This window comes from Phaenicophaeus curvirostris, chromosome 1, assembly GCF_032191515.1.
Source record: "Phaenicophaeus curvirostris isolate KB17595 chromosome 1, BPBGC_Pcur_1.0, whole genome shotgun sequence".
NCBI classification, from domain to species: Eukaryota; Metazoa; Chordata; class Aves; order Cuculiformes; family Cuculidae; genus Phaenicophaeus; species Phaenicophaeus curvirostris.
Genome location: NC_091392.1, coordinates 163768809 through 163793046, shown reverse-complemented (window position 1 = coordinate 163793046; position 24238 = coordinate 163768809). Strand labels below are relative to the sequence as shown.

Here is a 24238-nt window from a genome sequence, read left to right as displayed (position 1 = left end):
ATCTATTCCATTTGAAAGTCTATTTGCAGCTGGTTATAGTTGTCTTTGAAAACTTTAAGTGTAAATTTTCTTTAATCTTTGGAATGATAGAACTATACATGCGATTTATGAATTCTATTTAATTTTTGTGTTTTTAAATCCTAGTTGAACACCAAGAGACATAAAAGGATTCTGTCATACAGTCCTGTATTTGCTTTTAAAAATCAGGTAGTTATTTCTATGGTTAAAGGTACTTTAGACAGGCTTAGGTTAAAAGAAACAGAAAATCTCAAAAAAAAAAAAGTAGATATATTGTGGTCCAAGATCCCCTGAGTCTTAAGGGGCTGAAAACTTAGCCAGCAGAGAGAGGATTATATCCCTGAATCTCTTTAGATGCTTGAAAGGCTCAGCCCAGATTTTATACATTTTACACCCCTTTCACTTCTGTGAGAAGAAGGAAAAGAAAATATTTGAAAATAAAGGTTCCAGGAATGTTTAAGGAAAAAAGATCGTATTAGTAAGAAAAAAATCCAGAGGGGATTTACAGATAACCCTGTACAAACAAGCTTCTAAGAATTTGTAAAGGGTGAAAAAAAGAGGGGAAAATAATACATCAGTCATAAAAACCTTATGCACGAATAATATATTCACATTTTTATATATGAGCTGCTGAAGATTTGTTAATTGTTGCACAGATCTTTTCTAAGCTGCTTTATTTTTTAATTCAGCCTCTTGCTCTCTTCTATTATGTTTATATACATCAGCGCACACCAAAGTTTAAGCTATGATTTAGAATTTAGGGCAGATAACATTCCTCCTGAACTTCTCATTTGCATCTTCTGATGCAATTTTGTTGACAAGGTCTTTTCAGGCATGCAGGATAAAAAACCCACTCTCACATCTCTTTGATCTTCGGAAAAGGGGGATCTTTTTCTGTAGTTTCTCTGCTATTTCCGTAAGAAAGCATTTTCACTGTGAAGCTTCTACGCATAAATCCACTTCAGCAGGGTGCCTGCAAGTTGTGTCAGGGTCACCTAGAAAAGGACTAAATCCTCCTGAAAATTGCGTGTGTTTTTTTGTTGTTTTGTTTGTTTTGGTTTTGTTCTCTCGTGGTTTGTCATCCAGAAAGGGATGCAGGCGTGCATCCCAGCCACGCAGAGCATTGATTGCTTCTGCCTGCAGCGGGGATGCTGTCAAGTCACTGCGCGAGTGGAGTCCGATATTGACACAGAGCTGCTGGCCAGCAGCTCATGCTGCGCCCCGCTCCCGCCATGCCCTGCTGCTAGCTGCTGCCAAGGGGGCTGGAGAGGCCCTGGCAAAGGACCTCGCGTCTGGAAGGAGAAGCACTTTCATGCAAACTGGCCAAAAGAAGCTCTGGGACTGCCATGCACGCACACCTTCCCAAGCAGCACAGCTGCGGCAGGGGTTCCGAGGGGTTGGACACCGGCAGGAGCTTGCCTCCCATAGCAAGGGATGCGAGGGATGTCCACTGCGCCTGTCGCTGGCACCAGCATCCTCCGGGGCTACAACATAGCTCTCAGGCACTTCCCTCTTGGGGACCTGGGGCTTCCAGCCAGAACAGGAGCAACTTTGTCCCGCTGTGGGACACAGTGCGGAAGAGCCCCCATATATCCCCAGCCAAGGCGCAGGGCAACCCTGGGGAATGGTGGTCAGAGTGCACCTGTGCTCACGGCTGGTCCCCCCCGGTGCAGGTGAGCCAATTCTTCACTTTCCACGCGACTTAGAGGATGCTCCAGGGAAAGAAAGTGAGGTTTGGTGGTGTCAGCAACTTTTCGGGCTTTGTCTTGACTTGTGGTTAGTGGTGTCTTCTGGAAAAATTATATGAAAGGACAAGCTGTCATTTGCTGATGTCTATTGTTTGAATATTAATTCTCCGTGGCCTGTAGAAATTGTGGGGTCCTCTTGGAGGGGTTTTCTGCAGGTTCTGCAGACTTTGTATTTCATTGTGTTGTGTAAAGAAATGAGGCTTTTATAACCCTGTGCTTTTGCCTGCTTTTTAACGAGTTTATTTTCAAATATTGCATAAATTTAATCAGGATATTTTAAATAGAGAACAAGGGGGTGAGATGTTTTAGATTTATTAATAAGAGAAAATGCTACCTGTTTTTCCTCTTTTAAACTTAAAATGTAATTACCATCATTAATAAATATGAAATAGCTTTTTAGCTTTCACAAATCTATAGATTTTTATTTAATGGCAAAACAGTGTATTCTAAAATATAAATCAACCAGGATCTAGGATGTGTACAAATACCTGTAAGCAACTAGACTGAGAATACTTACACACCAGATAACTCAGCACTGTGAAACAGAACTCACAGTGATGCTCGTATGATATCAAAAAGCATATTAAAAAGCAATAACACTTCCTCCACTGATTTGTGTTTTCATTTCTTCCTTAAAAAAACTTTAATCTTATTCATAAGTTTTGTGTTGTGTCATCATCAAATTCTTTTGCCATAATTTCACATTAATAAATGTAGAAATTACTGTTGAAATAGATTTCTGAGATATGCTTACTTACTGAAATGGTATATACTAGAGTTTAAATAGCCTTAGCCCACATTGAACATGTGCACCCTCTCTGGAGGCTGAATCAATTATTTAATGGAAATGGCTTTAATATATTTTCACTGAACAGAAAAGCAATAAGGTAAAGGATTGTCAGACAGTGTAGCTGTACTTTATCTTGTCTTATGCTCTAAAAAAATAATGCTCTCTTGTTTGAAAGTGTTTGCTATATATAAAAAGCTTTGGGTTTTACCTCAAATCTATCATTAGGTGGAAAACTCAGCTTTCTGATGTATTTTGGAGTGACCAAAATGTACATTTGACTACACTATATGGTATATATTTTCTGTATGCACATATGACTGTTTATACCAGGATAAAGCCAATGCTGATATAATAAATAAAACTTAGAATTATACAGTGTTCTAATTTTAATTATAAAAACCCCTAAACATTTTCTTAGGCTCTGAAGACTTTTTGTTTGGAAGAAGCCTGAGGAAAAGAAATACTGTAAAGAGAAGAGTTCCTTGGTTTTAAAAAAATATAAATTTATAAGAAGCAAATAAAGGTGTGATTTAATGAAAAATAACCACAAGTCACTTCTAAGATTAGGTCAGTATCTGAGTTATAAACGTAAAGTTACTTCAATATTTTCAATGCCTTTATCATCACATCCACTTGTGATGTGATATTGTTCAGGTTTTTCCTGTTTATTTCCTTTCTTATATATATGTAATCTTGAACCCAGAATTACAACCTTTACTGTATTTTAATGCCAACTACCTTATTCTCTTTAGGAAAGTGCCTTTCTTGGGTTCTGTCTATAACGAATGAATCAATCTGCCATCAATCAAACTGATGTTTTGGGACAACATATGGACTGATGTCCTGCACTTAGTGGTTTTATATCATATAGTTGTGATATAGGTTGTTCCAGATAATAATCTTCCGGTTTTTATCTTGTGCAAAGTAAGCATTGTGCAAGCTATGGGAAGAAGAGCATGTATATATTGTTGTGTGTATTTCTCTTATTGGACATACACACACGTAGACAATAATTTTATCTATTGTATTGCATAAATGTAATATGGAAAACACATAACAGAGTTGCCAGAGTGTCCTTACTTTGAGGATACAAGGTGAAGCAGTGATGTTTTTTGAGGGCTATGTTGATCAGGAAATCTATCATCTTCCTTGCTAAAAGAAGGAGCAGTAATTAAACACTTATATTTGCTGGCCTATAAAAAAGAAAAAGTATTTGGAATTTCCATCTTATGTGTAGCTGTGACAATAAGTAAGCTCTTGGCAGCTTTAAAGGTGGAGACCATTTTTTCTGTAGAGTTCTGAGCAGACTTTTCTTCTGTTTGACATTTTGGGAGGCAACCACCTTCTTCAAGCACAGGAGAGACACGTAGCACCTCGGAAAAATTGCTTCTTGAATAGGATGATAAAACCAAATTTAAATCAGAGGGTTTTTTTTCCTAGTGTGTGTACTAGATACTAGACAGCTTTTACTAATGTACACTTTGTCATTCTGGTCCTGATAAATATGTGACTGAGCACTACTCCATTTTCTTTCCCAGATTATTCTTCTTTTCTATGTTAGAGCAAAGAATGATGTGCTGGTATTATTAATATTTTAACTGCCTTAAAAATTTTGCTTTGCTAGCTTGCATATTTCTGGTTTTTCATAGTGTTGAGTTGTACATAGAAAAATGCTCTCTAAATATCTAAACAGAAATTAATTTGGAAAAACAAAAACAAACCCAAAACCAAGGACCTTCTTATTTTTGAAAGTGAGTTGAAATCAAATTTAGATGGGAATTTGATTCCAAGATTCTATTTAGTTTTTACTTCCAGTGCTGCATGACAAACTCATGTAATAGAATCATAGAATGGTTTAAGTTGGAAGGGACTGGAAGACACCCACGACTTCCCTGGACAACCTGTGCCAGCGCTTCTCTATCCTAACAGTAAAATATTTCTTCCTAATATCTCATCTAAATCTCCCCTCTTTCAGCTTCAAACCATTACCCCTCATCCTGTCCTTACCCTTCCTGATAAAGAGCCCCTCCCCATCTTCCCTGTAGTTCTGTTTTGTTTATTTAAAAGAAAAAAATTTTAAAAAAGGAGAGAAAAGAAAAGAAAAGAAAAGAAAAGAAAAGAAAAGAAAAGAAAAGAAAAGAAAAGAAAAGAAAAGAAAAGAAAAGAAAAGAAAAGAAAAGAAAAGAAAAGAAAAGAAAAGAAAAGAAAAGAAAAGAAAAGAAAAGAAAAGAAAACTCAATTAATAGGCATGCTCTACATATCCCTGATGTCTGGCAATATTTCTTGTTTCTCTGCAGTGCACTATCTACCTCTATTACTGTTAATATAATGGAGTCATATAATTTTCATGATTTATTCAATGATATCATATCTAAGGTTGGTGTTATGCTGTGAGAGATCAGAGCAAAATTTGAGGAGTGGGAGGGTGCAGAGGCAAGGAGGTGACCTGAAGTTTTCTAATGGTCATTCTGACTTTGGATGTAGTCGGAAATATTGGATGTACTTTCCCTGTTGGCACACATAGACTGCCAGCACATATAATGTGTTGCTTAATCCGACTAGAAATGTATGATAACATGAGTAGCTGTAGGTGTGACGCGAACAGCTATTCTTCATGGAGAAGACAGAGAGAGATAGGAGCCTGTGTTACCCTGATTACAGGTTTAAGAAGAGATTGTGGAGACTAAACTGTACTTCTTTTAAGAAGGCCAAGGTATAAATTTTATTTTGTGCAGTTTATAAACACGGTTCCATCATGTGTGTAATTCCACAGAGTAATGTTTTAGGATTCCTAGAGCTCAACATTGTTCTGTTAAAGGGGAAGTAAGAAAGTAGAAGTGGATTCCCTTCTTTTGCTCTTTCGTAGTTCAGAAGACAATATTCGACTTCACTTTAATTCAGCTAACTCTATTTGCTCTTAATTTTGTGGCCCTCTGGTTTTAAAATGTTCTCTAGGAAAAACATCTCATCCCAGGTAGTATCCTGGATGTGTTATCTGCAAAATTCTATATTTAATTTTTGTTTCAAAAACTTACATAGAAGTGTAAATTTTGACATATATTTCAATAATTTACTCTCAAATTTCAATGACTTGTTTGTTTGTTTGTTTGTTTGCTTTTCCAGCAATACCAGAAAAAAGGGGGGTGTTGCAGTCAGTCTTTAAAGAAATGTCATCACTGAGCAACATGTTATTACCTGGAAGGGGTAAACCCTAGTTTATAAAAGTGGCATGACTTTAAAAAAAGGCAGTGAGCTGCCAGATTCTGAAGTATGACCTGAAAATGGTCTTTTATATTTCAAGGCTTTAAGCGCAATTGCTGAAATTTTGGTTTATCATTTGAGAGCTCTTTGCGCAGTGAGGTGAGGCGAGAACTAGCTTCAAGGCATTCTGCTATGGTGCTGAAACAGGTCTATTCCAAGAAACAGTGTCTCTCCTAACAGCATAAAGAAACGATTTGTCATTGATTGTGTTTTTGAAAGCTTAGATTACTCCTTTCAGGTTCACAGATTCCCACATGCACTGGCCATTCTTCTCTCAAGTCACTCCCGGCAATGCAAGTACGTTGAGCTATTTTAGTAGGCTAATGGAGATCTTTTCATTCTAATTTAGTATGTTCAGGTGCCAGTAAAATAGCATTTAAAGTAGAGACAAATAATGTTGCTTGTTTGGCTTTTAAAGTTCTACTTTTTCCAATATTCAAGGCTATTGAGAGCTAGGTGTCCTGAGTGAAGAGTTAAAGGTTTGATGTCATTCTGACAATTTTAAGAAGGATAAAACAGAGAGGAGTAGCTGGGCTGTTTCCAATGAGAGAAAGCAGTTGTATCTGCTACATATCCCATTCTCATGATGGTATGCTTTTGCCAGTGGATTTAGGCAAAGGCTCCTAAGTTTTAGAATCACTTGTTAGGGGGTTGGAACTGGATGATCTTTAAGGTTCCTTCCAACCTAATCCATTCTATGATTTTATGTTCAGTGTCATGTCTTCAATGGATCATTGAGCTGCATTTATTGAAGTAAATTCATTTGTATATCTTCTAAGTGAGAGATGTACATATTGCTGATAATGTTGCAAAGCAGAAATACAAAAGCCATTAGTGTGTTCTTTCACAAGATGAATAGTATTGTTCTAATGATTCCTGAATAGAGTCCCACTGATTTACAGGACTATGAGAATTCTACAGCATTCTGGATGGCATTCACATCTGACGCTCTCCCAGCACAGCTGTTTGAGAAAACATAATTCTTTTACATTCATGTTTAACCTATTTCTTCTACAAAAAACAGGAAAGAATTGTTAATACTGAATCCACATCAGTTTTATTATGTTTGGTTATGTTTGGTCCAAGATTAGCAGTGGTGGCCTTTGAGTCCCCATCATTAAAGTCTGCAATCTTGTTAGCAATGCAGGGAATATTCCAACTCAGAAGTAACATGGAACATTGCATAGTATTTGCTGGCAAATAGAGTTTTCTTAGTGTAAAGGCTGCTTATGTAATTCCTATTTGAACACATGGATGCGTCATGAAAAGAACAGAAACTTCCCATAGAATCACAGAATCATAGAATGGCTTGGGTAGGAAGGAACCTTAAAGATCATCGCGTTCCAACACCCTCCACTGGACACCCTCCACTGGATCAGGTTGATCAAAGACTCATCCAAGCTGGCCTTCAACACCTCCAAGGATGGGGCATCCACAGCTTCGCTGGGCAACCTCTTCCAGTGCCTCGTCACTGTCACAGTAAAAAATTTCTTACTAATATCTAACCTAAACCTCCCCTCTTTCAGCTTAAAACCATTACCTTCCTACCCCTGCATTCCCTGGTAAAGAGCCCTGCCCCGTCTTTCCTGCAGGCCCCCTTCTAAAAGATCTCCCCACAATCTTCTTTTCTCCAGGCTGAACAAGCCCAAATCTCTCAGCCAGTCCTCATAGGACAGCTCTCCAGCCCTCTGATCATGTTTGCGTTCCTTCTCTGGACTCACTTTAACAGGTCCATGTCCTTCCTGTGCTGAGGACACCAGAACGGAATGCAGGACTCTGAGTCTCACCAGAGTGGAGTATAGGGGCAAAATCACCGTCCTCGACCTGATGGTCACACTCCTTTTGATGCCCAGGATACCACTGGCTTTCTTGGCCACAAATACATATGTTCAGACACATTTGGATTTTCCCTATAATATATAGGTGTAACAAAAAAAAAAAGCGAAAAAGAAAAGTGAAAAGAGAAAGGAAAGAAAACCCCAGAAATCCATCCTAAGTCACAAGGCTTTGTGCTCTGCAGATGCAGGAACCTGGGGATGTATCATTTGTTCCAGATTTTCCATGGTGTCTCATAGGGGTATTCAACTAGCACTGTCTGGATTGGTAATGTTGTGTTGCTTTGCAAAGGCCATTGGGAGTAAAATAAAATTGGATATCCTTTTCTTTTGTTGTATATTATTCTGCCTCCTTCTATTAATATATCAGGTCTTTCATCAGTCTTAATATTTTGGATAATACATAGTTTTAAGTAGCAGCAAAGACAATTGAGACATAGGCTTGGTTACACAGATCATGAACGTATTTGTATTCAAGATATTCTATATATTTTCACATAAATACTGAAAATGAAAAATCTATGCTATGTACTGTATTAACCAATGATTATAAAGATTTATGGTTTATCTACACATATTTTGCCCTCTGATTATCGTTCAGTCATAAATGTGTTAATGTATATTTTGCATGATTTGTTGCACTATGTTTAGATCTGCATTTAATTAATCCCATGTTTCGAAGCTTCTCCTCCTAGATGCCTCAAGAAGCCAAGAACACTTTCTCCTTTTGACATATAATTTGACTTCTGGGATTTTCAGGGGGGATGAAAGTAGGTATGGTGGGCAGGGAATTGTAGATTTTGGAAGGAGGTTGTTTATAGCATTGGTAATTAGCCACAACTGCACAAGTGCCCTGATATTCCTGCTATTTATAAATATCTTAATTCTTGATATGTGTTTTCATCCATGTTCAGTTCATAGACTGTTCATCTTTTTTTTTTTCTTTTTTAACATTTTCTATAATCTGCCATGTAATCCACTCCAAGAAATACCCAGGCCTTCTCACCTGACAAGCCCCTTACCATCACAGGAGCTTACAACACAAAAAAAGTCTTTGATCTTGTCCTGTATTACTGTGATGGTACATGGCACAACAGGATTGCAGTTTTCCCATCTTGCACACTGACTCCTGAGGTTACAAGTTGCTGGAACTGTTTTCTGGCATGTCAACAGGACTGAGAGACCAACTGCTCTTTGGACTAAGGGAAAGCAAAAAAAAAATGTTGCCTTATGGCTTACCTAAGATGACAGGGATAAGACTAGCTACACTCATTGTGCTTTCTGTATAATGTTCCACTGCATTTTAATTACTCATTCAAAGGTGCAAAACCTTTACAGCATCTCAGAAGAAGGTATTGGTCTAATCAAAACAAAATAAGTGAAAGATGATGCAGAACAGTTTGCAGCTGGGTGCTGAGTAATGGTTAACACTGACACAAGCTGAAAATTGATGTATTTTTTTTTAAATTATTATCTCTACTGCTCCAGAGTGTTTGAATCAATTGTGAGTCTGTTAGAGTTACCTACAAAAAAAAAGCTAACAGGAGTTTCTGGTTGCACTAATGACAGGATTTACAGAGCTTGCCAATTTAGATCTCTGTTTCCTCATGTCTGCATGTGGCTTTTGCATGAAGGGTAATAAAAATAAAGCCAAAAAAGAATTAGGGATTAAATTACTTTGATATTGAGAACTGTGTTTGCTTTGAAATAAGCCATAGAACATTACTACAGAGATCATAAATTAAATAACATGTATTTTTTTACCTTTTTTATAAGTATTTTTTACAAATTACAGCAGTTAATCAGAAGAATTAGCTCAACAGTGACCTTATTTCAAAAACTCCTGTTGTTTTCAGGGATCAAAAATGACTTCTTTCTGTATTCAAAATACAGGTTCTGTAATATCTAAAATGAACATCAGAAAAACAAACAAAATAATCCTTTTTGTAAATTCCAGTTCTGGGGTAAGCTTTCTTTTAAGTCAAAGGAGCCAGCTACAAATGTAGTACAAAATTCAATTTAGCAAAGTAACATCTGGTGTTGTTTTAGACATATTGTACTTGTAATATGGAGTTTTACCTTTCTGATTAAGTAGTTGTACAAGCAGAAGAAGGTTACTTCAGCAGCTGAAATTGCTCACATAATTGGTCACATAGAACATCAGACAAATGATTTTCATTATGTATTTCAAATGAAAGCAGGATGGATTAGTATCATAGACTTCCAGTTATTGACACTGTAGAGCAGCTACGCTGCACTCAGATATGAAAAGAAGTTAAATACAGTCTTTTAAGACACTTTGTTTACTTTGTTTTCCTTCTAAATTCTGATAAATGCTTTCTCCGTACTGAACTGATATCTATTTAATTTACAATCACAGAAATTTTTGCTATTTATCCGTTTGTTGTTCTGTCCAAGTTCTTATGTTAAAGAGTCATGGCTCACCTGATAGCTGAGTACATTACATATTTATTGAAAATGTGAATAAGTTCTAAGCTTTGCTTTTACTTTTCTTCATGCTATAGGGTCTGTTTTGTGAAATACATGATTTTGACAGCTTTGTGGATGAGAAAGGCATCTGTGCTCCACTTAAGAGTGGCTGTCAGAAGAGTGGGGTCCTGGCTTTACGCTTTTCTTCCCTCATAGTTTGACATTGTATGAGTGCACTCTGAGCTCAGTCAGGGAACTGCTATGTCAGAAAGTTAAACCAGAAAAAAAAAGGTGTTTGAGACACTTATTTCATGGCTCAACTTGATGTCCACTGGTACAGCTCCTAGTACCAGCACAAGGCTGAGAGCAGAAGCATGTGGCAAGGGGGGTGTCCAAGAAGGTAGAATGCAGCTGCTATTTTCAAGGGTGCCCACATATGCTGGATGATCTAATGTGCACAGTTTAGGTTTGACAGCACAACAGCACGTGAGGTGTCCCTGTGCTCAAGAACGTGAAGGACTCAGAAAAAATAACATTTCACTTAGGAAATGAAGATTTGCGGGAACACCTTGTTTCCTTTCCTTTTCTGTTCTTGCTTTCTGTTCAGCAGACACATCTGGGTTCTCTCAAAATGAGAGATAAGAGGAAATGGTCTCAAGTTGCACCAGGGGATGTTTACCTAGGATATTAGGAAAAAATTCTCCACTGAAAGAGTGGTGAAGCATTGGACTGGGCTGCCCCGGGGAAGTGGTGGAATCCCCATCCCTGAAGGGATTCAAAAAACCTGTAGATATGGCACTTTGAGACATGGTGCAGTAAGCACACTGGTGATGCACTGATGGTTAGACTGAATGATCTTAGAGATCTTTTCCAACCTTACTGATTCCATGAATTTATCAAATCTGTCTGTCTTGCAGTTGTGAGTATAGAAGTCAATTGTCACTGGTCGATTGTTGCAACTGAATTCAGCTCTGTGAGACCACAGTCAGGCAGAGACACTCAAAAGGCCAAGTGACTTTTTGCTAGAAGAACTAAAAATTCTTATGTAGGTATTCAACAAGAAGGCAGTGTAAAAAATAAAATAAAATCAGAGTCCTGTTCTCGTTTTCCCTGGAACTGGTGTGTCATATTTGCTATCATGCTCTGAATGGTCTTGGATCTTTGTACATCCCAGACTTGTTCCAGCATAAGTTTATAGGCAAGTGCTTTGAGCCAGTAGAAAAGACACACCTTTACTGTTTTATTTTCCAGCAACATTTTATGTTGGTAAGATATAGTTTAAAATAAAAAAAAACAACCAAAAACAAAACAACAAAACACAGTTATTAAAACTTACACTAAGTAGCACTGAAAGATACATCTTCCTTGTGCCTCTGTACAGCAGTTTTGTTAGGTAGCTGGTATTTCTGCTTTACCAGTAAAATGTTTCACTTGTACCATATGGATTATTTTCTATTGTTTAATCGTGTGTGTAAAAATGGAAAAAATGTAACACTGAGCATGTCCATTTATAGTGTGCAAGACCTCTATAAATTCATGTTTTAATACATGTGATGTTTTAATACATTTGTAGATAAATGATAAATGTTTTATGCAGCTGTGCCCAAACCAAAACAGGACAGAGATTCAGCTCATGTTTTCAAATGCTGTGCAAAGCAAGGCTTTTTATTTTTTTTTTAATTCTTAGAATATGGAGTTATTTAAAAATAAAAAATATAAGCAGTTTGATCATCATCAGTTTTCCTCATTAGACATGAGTATATCATAGAAACATAGTATCATAGAATCACAGAATAGTTTGGACTGAAAGGGACCTTAAAGATCATCTAGTTCCAACCCCCCTGCCATGGGCAGGGACATGTCCCACTACGTAAGGCTGCCCGAAGCCCCATCCAACCTGGCCTTGAACACCTCCAGGGATGGGGCAGCCACAACTTCCCTGGGCAACCTGTGCCAGTGGCTCACTGCTCTCATTGTGAAAAAATTCCTCCCTATGACTAGTCTAAATCTGCTCCTCTTCAATTTGAAGCCATTCTTATCACTGCATCTCTTTGTAAAAAGTCCCTCCCCAGCTTTCTTGCAGGCCCCCTTCAGGTACTGGAAGGTTGCTATAAGGTCTCCTCAGTGCCTTGTCTTCTACTTGCCTGCAGGTGAATAAGCAGTAACAAATGGCTAGAGACGTAGTCCTGCAAGACGTAGGGAAGAGGTTAGAAAATGATGGGGTGCCACATCTTCATACTTTTAAGGAGTTTGATGTTTGGAAACACTCACTTATCTAGGCATCCACTGAACACATTAATCACAAAATCATAGAATGCTTTGGGTTGGAAGAGAATTTTACAAGTTATCTGGTCCAATCCCCCTGCAGAAGTAAGGACATCTTTAACCACAGCAGGTTGTTCAGAGCCTCAACCATCCTGACATGGAATGTTTCCAGGATTGGAGCTCCACTACCTTCCTAGGCAACCTGTTTCAATGTTTCATGACCCTCACTGAAAAAAATATATCCTCATATCCAGTCTAAATCTACCTTCCCTTAGTTTAAAATCATTACTATTTTTCTTATCTCTCCACTCCCCGTCTTTTCTGTAGGCTCCCTTTAAGTACTGAAAGGATGTTATAAGGTCTCCCCAGAGCCTTCTCTTCTCCAGGTTGAACAGCCCCAGCACTCTCAGCTTGTCCTTATATATGAGGTGCTTCAGTCCTCTAACCATTCCCATAGTCCTGCTCTGAACCTGTTGCAACAACTCCATGTCCTTCTCGTGCTGAAGGAAATTTCTGAACAACCAGGCCTATAGGATTTTCAACAACTTAGCAACCTATAAATGTGTTCAATAATTATTACTATAACTTTTAATCATCATTATTAAAACTTTTAATGATTTAAGAGAAGTTAAAGCCTACAGAAATATGAGGAGATATTGCAATACCGGTTTGTTGCAATTTATAAGATGCTTCTCGTGTAATATACTACATGTAGCTATACTACTTGTAGCGAGCAGATTCATGATACACTGCAGTTGTCTCTGAGGAATTTATTAGCTTGCTGATCCATTGCAAGTACAAAAATGGTAGCAGTTTGATCTCTTCTGCAGGCATATATTTGTAGAAATACTGCCTTTTGGTTTTGTTGTTTTTTTTTCTTTGAGTTGTCAGGGCAGTATTCTCAGTGGATCTGGTTTTACTGAGATGCATTTAAGACTATGTAGTCAGCACAAACCTGGAACTCATACGTTACTCTTTAAATAATTTGTGCTGAAAATTGAGGTTATCGCTTCTAGTTGTTTTGGTTTTAAGCACTAGTTGCTGTCTGTCAGCTAAACTAGTTCTTGTGCCAAGAAATAAAACATCGCATTAATCATATGGAGAATACAGAAAGGAATGAGTCAGCTTTTTGCAGTGGATGAAAGTGCAGAATTGCAGAAATATTTTGCTGAACAGCCAAAACTTAAGAAGCTCTCCAAATCCATAATTTCTGGGTCCTTGTATCTTCTGGTGGCAGCCCTTGTCATACCTAACCAAGAGGTCGCTTTTTGTTCATTTTATGAAATACCCTTTCAAAATATGTTTTGGTCCTGGGGAAATTTAGTACCTGTTTTCCTTCTCACCTTTACCTCTTTCTGCCTTCTTTTTAAAAAGCCCAAGTATTCCTACATAATTTTTTTTTCATACTTCATCCGTATTTTCACATTTTTGAATGGCTGCCAAAACAGTAGTGGAATTACTGGGTTTACCTGTATGCTCTTTGTCTTATTTCCAGATGGAACTCTTTTTTGTCTTGTGGTTCACTTCCCAGGATTTGTCCCCCAGTGATAATAACTTTAATGTACTTTCTGCCAGTTTCTATTTCATCATGTTACCTCTTGCACTTGAGAGTTCCACGAATCCAACAAAACAGTAAAATGCAGAAGGAAACAGAATTGCCACTTCAAAAATATTTGTTGGCAGGGTGGTGAGGGATAAAGGAGCTTGGTTTTGTTTATATTAGTATTAATAGCAATAATAAAACTGCAAAGATGAAGGAATGTGCGATCTAAAGTATTAGTTGGTGTTCAACAAATAACCAGAGGCAAGAAAAGTGATCAAAGCAAAACTGATCCTGTCTGTTTTCTCCAGATGTCATTACAGCCTGATGTCTTGACATTTCTTAAAGTGCCTCAGACAGAACAGCTATACAATTCTTTTGTTCTCTGATACATTTGTGAGTTAGATTAATGTTCATTCAATTCTGGACTGGGTAGGCTGAGGGAGAGAGGTTAAAAAATGTTTTGTGGATTGTACATAAAACAGAGGGTGAACTTTGCATTTTAACTCCTACAGCTTAGTCCCGAAGGCAGTAATCTGTTGGAGAGATGTAAATGTGTGAGGTACACTTAAGTAACTTCCAAAATTCTCTGCTGGAGACATAGCGGGGTATTCCCAACTGATCTGTTATAGCAAATTATAAAAAGTAATCTTCCTGGTTGAATTATTTAACATTTACTTGATTGATAGCAGTACTTTTTTTTCATAGAAATAAATATGCTTTATAAATGTTGTTACACATGCACAGCACAAAAGGACCCTGTAATGCATTTTTTCCTATAAAACATAAGAGGCTACTTAGGACACTTGTGCTTTTATTTCATGTAGTTGCATCAACTTTTGTGATACTTTGATCTTTATACATAGTAAATTCTTTATTCATGTCTTGTCATAGAATCATAGAATCAAAGAATGGTATGGGTTGGAAGGGACCTTAAAGATCATCCAGATCCAGTCCCCTGCCATGGGCAGGGGCATCATCAACTAGATCAGGTTGCTCAGTTTATCATTGCCTTGACCTGAGATATTACATGTCTGGTAGTGGCTTTTCAGAAATACTGGAAAAGCTTTAGATGTTCTATAAGATCTTTTGTAGATATGCTGGAAAGTCTCCTGGAAAGTGCTTTAGCTGGAGGTATGGTAGATCAAGTTGAGGTGTGTTGGCCCCAGCTAGCAGCCAAGGACCCACACAGCTGCTCACCTATTGCCTCTGGAGCACAGAAGGCGAGAAAACAGGAGGAACAGGAGCAGGAAAGTTCATGAACTGAAATAAAAATAGGGAAGTTGCTCACCAATTGGTGCCATGGGCAAAACAGGCTCCATTTGGCATTTTCATTTAATTTATTGCCACTTGCTCACAGAACAATTGGACAGTTTGGATTGGAAGGGACCCTAAAATCATCTAGTTGAGAAACAAAAAAAAAGAGGGGGAAAAAAAAAATCTCCTCCCACTTTCCCAGGCTCAGTTTCACACCAGACACCTCTGTTCTCTCCTTGTTATCACTACAGGTTTCACTAATACCTTTGGTGAGATAACAGGAGATGGAGGAGTCTGGAAACAGGATGTAGCAGTTTTTCTCTGCATCTTCTTCCTTCTCATATTTCTGTTCCACTGCTCCTTCCCTCTTAGGGGGCCCTGCATTTGGGACAAAACAACCCCATGCAGCACTAGAGGCTTGGGGAAGAGGGCCTGGAAAGCTGCTCAGCAGAAAATGACTTGGGGTTGGTGGCAGACAGCCAGCTGAACATAAGCCAGCAGTGTGCCTGGGTGGTCAAAAAGGCCAGCAGTATCCTGGCTTGTATCAGTCATGATGTGGCCAGCAGTAACAGGGAAGGGGTCGTCCCCATGTACTCAGCACTGGTGAGGCTGCACCTCAAATACTGTGTTCAGTGTGGGGCCTCTCACTATGAGAAAGACATTTAGGGGCTGGAGTGTGTCCAGAGAAGGGCAACAGAACTGGGGAAGGGTCTGAAGCACATGAATTACAAAGAGTGGCTGAGGGAACTATGGTTGTTAAGTCTGGAGAAGAGGATGCTGAGAGGAGACCTTATTGCCTACTACAACTACCTGAAAAGTGGTTGTAGGAGGTGGGTGTTGGTCTCTTCTCCCAAGTGATAGATGATAGCATGAGAGGAAATGCCCTCAGGTTGTGCCTCCTCCCACTCTGATCTTGTTTCCTCATTCTTCCACAGCATCTTCTGTCATTTATTAAATACATTTTCACAGAGGCATCACCAGCTAGGCAGATGGGCTCAGCTGTGTCTGTCACAGTCCGTTTGGATCGCATTTACAGGACAACATACTCTGTAAATTGAACTTTATTTTATGAGCTCATTAACAAATGTAGTAAACAAACCATCCGTAACCATTTTCATAATAAGGGATCTATTTTATGTTCTCAAAGATAATACTGTAATCGTTAGCTATTCAAATTGATGAAGAATTAGGTAATTATTTATGCTCCCACTTTTAAGGCTTCTGCTTTTCTGAAGAGCAAATGGTAGTGACCACATTGTGAGATGATATAAACAACTGAATAGTAAAAGGACCATGAAAACAAAGGTCTATTCAAGGCACTACACTAAGTAACATACTGAATGCTTATGCAAAGAGTTTTAAAGGAAAGGAGAAGTTAAGTGCTCCTTAGTATACATGCAATTCACATATATCAGAAATTCCAGTAAAAGACCCTGTTCATTTGGTCAAATTAGATATTTTCTTAAATATGTTCTGCAGGATATTGCATTTTAGTTAATAATGATGTATTTTTGCAACATTTAAGTTAGTGCAAAATTTCCTCATTAACAAAAGCAATAGTAGGAACATGGGGGGAAGGGAGAAGCCACTCTCAATCTCTCTTTCTTCACCTCCACTCTGCAATACTACACAGGTTTTATTGAAAGGCTTCTTTGGATCTTTTCAGAAATTGGTTTGCTCAGAAAAGAAAGAGTTTTTACCTTAGGCTGGATAACTTTCATTCTTTGAAAATTTTTGTATCATTTTTTTTAAGAAACTGTTATCGAAAATGTACTGTTGTACTGTGAAAAATTTTTTTTGTTTTTAAAATAAGATATGTTGTTCTAAAGCAGGCAAGCCTTTAGGATTTTTTAATTTCTTCTTTATTTTCTTTTATTTATGAGTATCAGTTGTTAAACTTGATTCCAATTTTCAAATATTTTGGGTCCTTCTGACATTGTTTTTCAGTTAACTTTGACCATGAGTATTTGGATTTTTAAAATGAATTGTTACGGGAAACAAAAAGTAGAAGTTTAATACACAGGGGAGAGCATAGTCTTTTTAAGGCCACTCATTTCCTACCCTGGTTCATAGTGCTATGCAGTTTTTAATCTCTGCTCTGGGATTTTCCATCTTTTCATGAACGTATTTTGGCTGTGATTGTAAGGGGATCTGAGATCTAGGTGTTTGTTGCATTGAAATAGAAATACAGGGAGATCTTCTGAGTTCCACTGAGGAAAAGCAGCTGTGAACAATTTAGTCCTAAGGAACAGAAAGGGAATATTTTCTGTTATTTTCACTTCTGCACAGTAGAACACCATCTAGTTAGGCACTTGCACGATTATCCCAAAGTAAAACAGCTGGTTTGGCTCTAATCTTGCCCTCCCATCCTGCCAGTGAAGCTTTTTTGATTAACTTTTTATTCTTAGGATAGCAATTTGTACCGAGGATCTAATTAAGAACTTTATATAACACAGCCAAAGTCCTCCTTTTGCAAGTCTCTCTCACCTCAGTCCTACTAATCTCATAGCTTTTGGTATGGAGCATGCTGAAATGTCTGATATTTCAAGCTATCTCTACTGGTTGAAAACAATTTCAGCTATTGAGAATAGGGAGCGAGATTCATTTGATTCTTTTGTCTCGGTAAGGAAAATGGTAACATATCTCTAAAATAAAGCATTTCATTTAATTTTTGAGGGTTATGATTCCTTGGGGGGGTGAGAGGGTGGGGGGGTGGGGTTGGAATGGCTTAAAGTGAACTTCTTTTGTGATCTGAATGACCACAGACTACCGACTATAAATCTTCTGTGTTTCTTACTGATGAATGGATGAGTGGGAAAGAACAGTGTGTAATAGAAGTTGGTGTTTCTGGGGAGAAATACATAGTTCTATATATCTGGAGTCAAAAGATAGTGCCAACTTTTCTATTTTATTATTACTTTAATAGTAAAGAAAAGAGATAGCTACATTACATGATTCTTATTTCCAGGAAATTATTTAAATGAGATATAGCTTTTAAATGAAGAAGTATTTATCAACTGCATTTAAGAAATGTAAACTGAACATATGGGCATTACTACTTATTACAAAATGACATATAGTAGTATGATATTGTATATTGTGTATAAAACAAAACTGCTTGACTGATCTCTTCTGTATTTACCTCAATATGCATTTCTAATTATAATCATATTTTACTTTCAATTATTTTGAAAAGCATTTTACTGATATTAGTGTCATGTGCACTGGGAATATTTATTTTCCCATATGCTGCAGCATATGCAGAATGATGTTTTGGTGACCCAATTAACTAAGCCAGACAGAGGTGCTGGAGAGGAAAGAAGAGAGTATCTTCCGATCTGAAGAGAGTATCTTCCTTTCTTCCATGTATCTTAATTTCAGGTGAAATATAAATTTGATGGGGTGTCTTTAAATTAAATACAGTAACATTGTGCAGAAAAGACATGTATCTTAACTGTTAAGTATGTTATCAACACTGAAAAGTAAATTATCAGCAGTCTGAAAAGTTATCCAGGTATTAACTATATCAGCTCAATATTGAGCTAATAAGTGAGCAAAACAGAGTGCCTTCAATACCAGATGGGCTGATAGCAAAAGATGCTATTTGTATATATGTAGAAAGCTTATATTATAATCAAAGAAGGTATTTCAAAATGTGTCACAAATCATGCAGTAGCATGTGAAGGATGGGTTGACTTTAACTTTGGAGTTTCTTTATTTCTTCTTGTTACGGCTGTCCTAAAAAACCTCCCACAGTTTCTGTGTTCTTGCTGAAATATTTTCTATGTCATTTTTAATCCTGTTCCTCTGGAGCACATGATGTTCCCATTTCTTGTCCTCCCAACCAAACATTTATTTAGTATCAGGGTCAGGTCTGCATTCGCTCAGAATCGGTGCACCTGCCTGTGAAGTTGGTTAGCTTTTGCAAAGGACCATCACATAAGGTGTTAATTTTCCCCAGACGTCCTATGGCGAAAGACAGGATTTACAACAGGCTGAGAATGGTAAAGGTGATATTTCTCCCAGGCAGCATGATTTACTGGACGAGGGTGATATGCTGAAAATTTTCCATTTCATTTGGAGGGTGGAATTGGTGCCTAAAATGCCAGGGGTAGGAGGAGACTGGGTCTGTCCAAAGAGTTCTTTGGTAAAGGCTGCCCTGTGTCTGATAATGTCAGCTGTGTGAGATAGGTGCTGAGTTGTTTTTCTAGGCTGAAGCATTGTTGTACAAGCAGAAAGTAAATTTAAGTACCGAAAGCTGAATATTTTGAGGACTGCATTCTTTGATTTCAGTGCTGTTACTCTGCCTACATCCTGCCTTACAGTTCCTCTTGTATTTCTAGATGCTATTGCTTAGTGCTTTTCCAAGTGTTCTCTCCTGTCAGCTGATGTGTAGAGCATAACTTCCACTTCTAATTCGTTGTCAGGAAATATTTTCTTTTTCCTTTGTAACATTAATCAAAGCTTGTTTCTGAAAGTCCTCTCCTGGAGCTTTTCCATTAAAAACAGAGAAAAAAGCATCATCATATCAGAGACAGACATCCAGCAGCTGGTTAATATTGTTATTGTTGTTATTATGATTGTTATTATACAAAAAGGCTGCCTAGACCTTAGGAACTATTCAATGGTCCAGTGTTTGGGGGATTATGTAAATGCATGAGAGGTTGTTGTGACATTTAAAGTTCCTCTAATTAACTTGCAACCCATCCTCTCAATCTTGGTACATCTGTTCTGACAGCGTTTAGTTTTTATGCTTCTGTGATTGTTACAATCATTGTTCAATACGGTGACACTGAGAGGATAATGTCATCTCTGTGTATAAGGAAGGTTTCTTAATTTTGTGGGATAAGTGGCTTTTAGTTATACACATTCACAGAGGAAATCCAGAGAGCACAGAACTCTCCTACTCCTGTCCAGACCACTGTTATTGATGTATATAAATAGTAGCATTCTAGTTTTTTTGGGTTTTTTGTCTACATAGTAGAAAATATATCTTGAAATCAGTAGATAAAAGATATTCTGTAATCTAAGAATAGTCATGTTTCAGTGTGTTACTTTGCGTTACATTTTGTGACTGCCTCATCAGTAAAGATGCCATCTTATTTGCAGCTAAATAAGTCACTGTTAAAATTACCTCCACCTATTTTAATTCAGTTTAAGGTAATAGTTTTTCACTCAGTGTTTCTGCATCTGGTTCTAGACAAAACAACATGAAATGACAGAAATGACAGAAAATTAAAATGTAAAGATGAGGAAAGACCTCATAGGTTATGTTGCCCATCTGCCAGAATGTGAGTACTGCCTATAGTATGAATTTTAGTGGTTAGTCTAAGTTTATACAAAGAGTTCTAGGCAACAGGGCTTTTATCTCTTCTCTAGGGATATCATACTACAGTTTGATGGAATTGCCACACAGCTGTATCTATGCATAAAATCTGCTTGTCTGCCCTTGGCATGAAATTGAAAAATATTCCTGTGTTAAAAAAAAGTAAAATATGTGTTGAAAAACTGGCAAGTATAAATTTCCTGATTGGAAGTGTTTCTTAACATCATTTATAACATCAAATATTTTTCTTTACATTTCTTCCTTTTGTTTTCAGTCTAACTTCTTAAGTTTGTCTCCTTAGAATTGACGCATCTGCTTGCACCCTTAATCTAGTTTAATCAGGTTCACAAGGATCCTCTCCCCTTGATTATTTCTTGATAGGAACTGCATTCTTTTATTTCTGAGCCTATAATTTTGATTTAAATGTGGTGTATTGTTAACATCCTGTATGAGTTGTTTGAAAAACTGTAATTTTTGCTGTAGTCTCCAGTCACGCTCTTTGTGTTTCACAGACACAGTGACCCTAGGCATTTTCCTTACTGAAGCAGTGACACATATTAAAGCTGCTTTTACTATTTCTTTTGAGTTCAGTTCTTTTACATGGTTTCATTTTTCTGCAAACCTGTGGTCTATGTTTTGTTGATTTTGTGTTTTGAATTTTTTCTGGTAAATGCTATTTCTAAGCCTTAAGAGGTTGACAACAATAGACCCTATGTTAGCAGAAGATGTAGCTTTCCTTCTCTCTGGAAAGCTCCTCTATGAACAATAATCAGCTCCTAGTTTATGTGTTTCTATTTTTATACAATAAATTAACTTTTCTTGCAGCTTCAGTACTGCTTCCACTATTGCTTTGTTGCATCTCTTCTCATGTCAACATTTCTTTTATAATGAAAGACGTTCTTTTTCTTTCTTCTGCTGTTGCAGTCTCATCTCCAATACATGATCTGTAGATTCATTAGAAAATAGGATTAATATATAAAGGATACTGAAAAAAATATCTGTTTTACAGTGGAATTCCAGAAAACATCTGGATATTCCAGGGACATCCCACTATATCAGGTTACCCAAGGCCCCATCCAGCCTGGCCTTGAACACATCCAGGGATGGGGCATTCACAACTTCCCTGGGAAACTTGTTCCTGTGCCTCACCACCCTCGTGGTGAAGAAATTCTTCCCAATGTCTAGTCTAAATCTGCCCCTCTCCAGTTTATACCCATTCCCCCTCGTCCTGTCACCACAAGACTTTATGAATAGTCCCTCTCCAGTTCAGAGGTGCCACGGTTTTGCTGGCCCTGCAGCCCTCATTGTGCCCAGATACAAGGTAGAAGGCAGATTTAATACGAGCTTTGTATTTCAAAGGAGTGCATTCCTTAAAAAGGACACTTGCCTCAAGTTGAGCCAGAGAAAGTTTAAATTGGATAATAGGAAAGATATCTTTACAAAAGCAGTGGTCAAGCATTGGAAGCAAATGCCCTGGGAAATGGAGTCCTCATCCCCAGAGGGGTTCAAAAAGTGTGTGGTCATGACACTTCAGGACATGGTTTAGTAGGCATGGTGGTGTTACGCTGACAGTTGGACTGGATGATCTTGGAGGTCTTTTCCAACCTTAATGATTCTATGAATGTAGCAGATTAAGGTGTAACAAGACACAAAGACTAGAAATAACCCCTCCTTTTTATTTCCTCTTTGCACATCTTTAAACTGTAAGGGAAATTGGTCATAAACAAAAAAAAAACCCTAAAAGAAAATGATATGTGTGTATTTCTGTCACCTATCAATATAAACAGCATTTCATAGTCTTAAAGGGAACATTCTCTCTTTTCAAACCTGATGGCGTTACATAGATTCATGAGGAGTCCTTGCTAAGCTCAGCAGCCTGTAATGTTCCTGCTGGCTGTTACAATCTCTAAAATTATGGAAAATGGCAGTTTTAGCATGCACTATCCTACAAGTCAAACACAGAGCACCCAATCTCTTAGGCAGAAGGACCTCAGTTAGAAACTTGAGATAAAAAATGATTGGCAAGCTTGATAGTAAAATACTAAATAGTTGTACTATATTAATAGTGCATCTCCATTGAGAAGTGGATTTTATGCCACATGAGGCAAAACCTTGTAAAATGCCTGATACCATGAACCCTTGGATCACTTCTCTTCATACACCAGTGTTTCTTGCATTTTGAAATAACATACTCTGAGTGCAGTCATCCTGCAATGATTTAAAGTTTGAAACAAGCTGTGAGCAAGAAATATATTTTGAATTATTTAGTTAATTTTATTTATCATGCAGTCATTCTGGGCACATGCTTGGACATAAATTAAAACTTTTCCAGAAGATGTTTATTTTGAAGTTTACTTCTACTGACATAAAAATCAAACCCTGTTTTGTGCATTGCACCCCAATTTAACTTCGAGATTTTTGCAGATATTAAAAATCAAGTTTCATTCTTTAAGTTCTTCCAAAATACTATTAAATATACATTCATTAAATGAAAGCATTTGGCAAAATAGCTTTGCTCCTGAACATACTTAGCCAGAATGAATGATGTAAGTCAATGTGTTTTAGGGACCACAGTAATGCTCTATCTTTCTCCTGGCAACTTCAGTACTGAAAAAGGATCATTGGTGATATTACTACTTCTGTTATATCTGAGAACATTTCTAAAACTTTAAAGATTCTTCTGTATTTCCTATTCTTTCCTCTCTATGGAGAGTTTTATCTATTACACCAGTAAGTCTCTTCTGCTCTTGTCAAGCAATTAGTTTTGCATTCACTTTTTGTTGTTGTTGTTGTCTTCATCTGCATTGTGATTTTTAGGCCATTTGTTTCTGTGGTTTTGAGAAGCTCGTTAAAAACCTCTCCATTCAGGAAAGTATGTTACACTCAAGCTACAGTTACTTCAGGCTGTAAAAAGGTAACAGATACTGGATAACTGCTTTGTGGGCATTGTGTACCATAATTTAATAGTAAAAGTCATGCTGTGGGCAACACAAAATTAACTTTTGAAGAAGCAGAAGAAAAGGAATTTTATCTTTGAATACAAGACCAGCCTGATTCAGTGGAATATGTCTCTGCCCATGGCAGAGATGTCAGGCCTGGATAATATTTAATCATTGAATCATAGCATCATAGAATCACTAGGTTGGAAAAAACCTTTGAGATCATCAAGCCCTTTTGAGATCATCTTTTCAGTGAAGAAGTTTTTCCTAATGTCCAACCTGAATCTCCTCTGGTGTAGATTGAGGCCATTGCCTCTCATCCTATCACCTGTCACTTAGGAGAAAAGACCAGCACCCACCTCTCCACAACCTCTTTTCAGATAGTAGTAGACAGTGATAAGGTCTCCCCTCAGCCTCCGTTTCTCTAGGTTAAACAACCCCATTTCCTTCAAACACTTCCTGTACAACTTGTTCTCCAGCACCTTCACCAGCTTCATTACTTTTCTCTGGACTCGCTCCAGGGCCTCAATGTCTTTCTTGTAGTGAGGGGCCCAAAACTGAACACAGTATTTGAGGTACACCCTAACAAGCATTGAGTACAGGGGCAGAATGACTTGAAAGTCCTTTCCAACCCTTACCATTCTATGATTCTCTTATACGAGTCTATGAAAGCAGAGTCATGCATTTGTAGACTGTAGCTGGGTCAAGTAGGACACCTAAAAACTGGGTGCACACCTTTGTCCTAGTGTGTGTTGGAGTGTATGTGTATACATTTGTACATGCATGTTTATATATGTGTAGGTGTTTGTATAAACACATACGTATATAC

General features: G+C 37.6%; 1 protein-coding gene across 31 annotated transcripts in view; it reads left to right on the top strand.

Moving 5' to 3' along the window:
• Positions 1-24238, top strand: part of DLG2 (discs large MAGUK scaffold protein 2) — a 1047701-nt gene that overhangs the window by 606317 nt on the left and 417146 nt on the right. Inside the window, exon 1 of one of the 31 annotated variants that reach the window (XM_069879774.1) lies at positions 1259-1691. The exons of 26 other annotated variants lie outside the window; for them this stretch is intronic. In XM_069879774.1, the coding sequence (XP_069735875.1) occupies positions 1365-1691 (327 nt within the window). In that variant the 5' untranslated portion in view covers positions 1259-1364. Of the gene's footprint in view, positions 1-1258; positions 1692-24238 lie in introns of those variants that run through there. 4 more of the 31 variants (XM_069879789.1, XM_069879690.1, XM_069879698.1 and 1 more) reach the window with 4 other exon arrangements.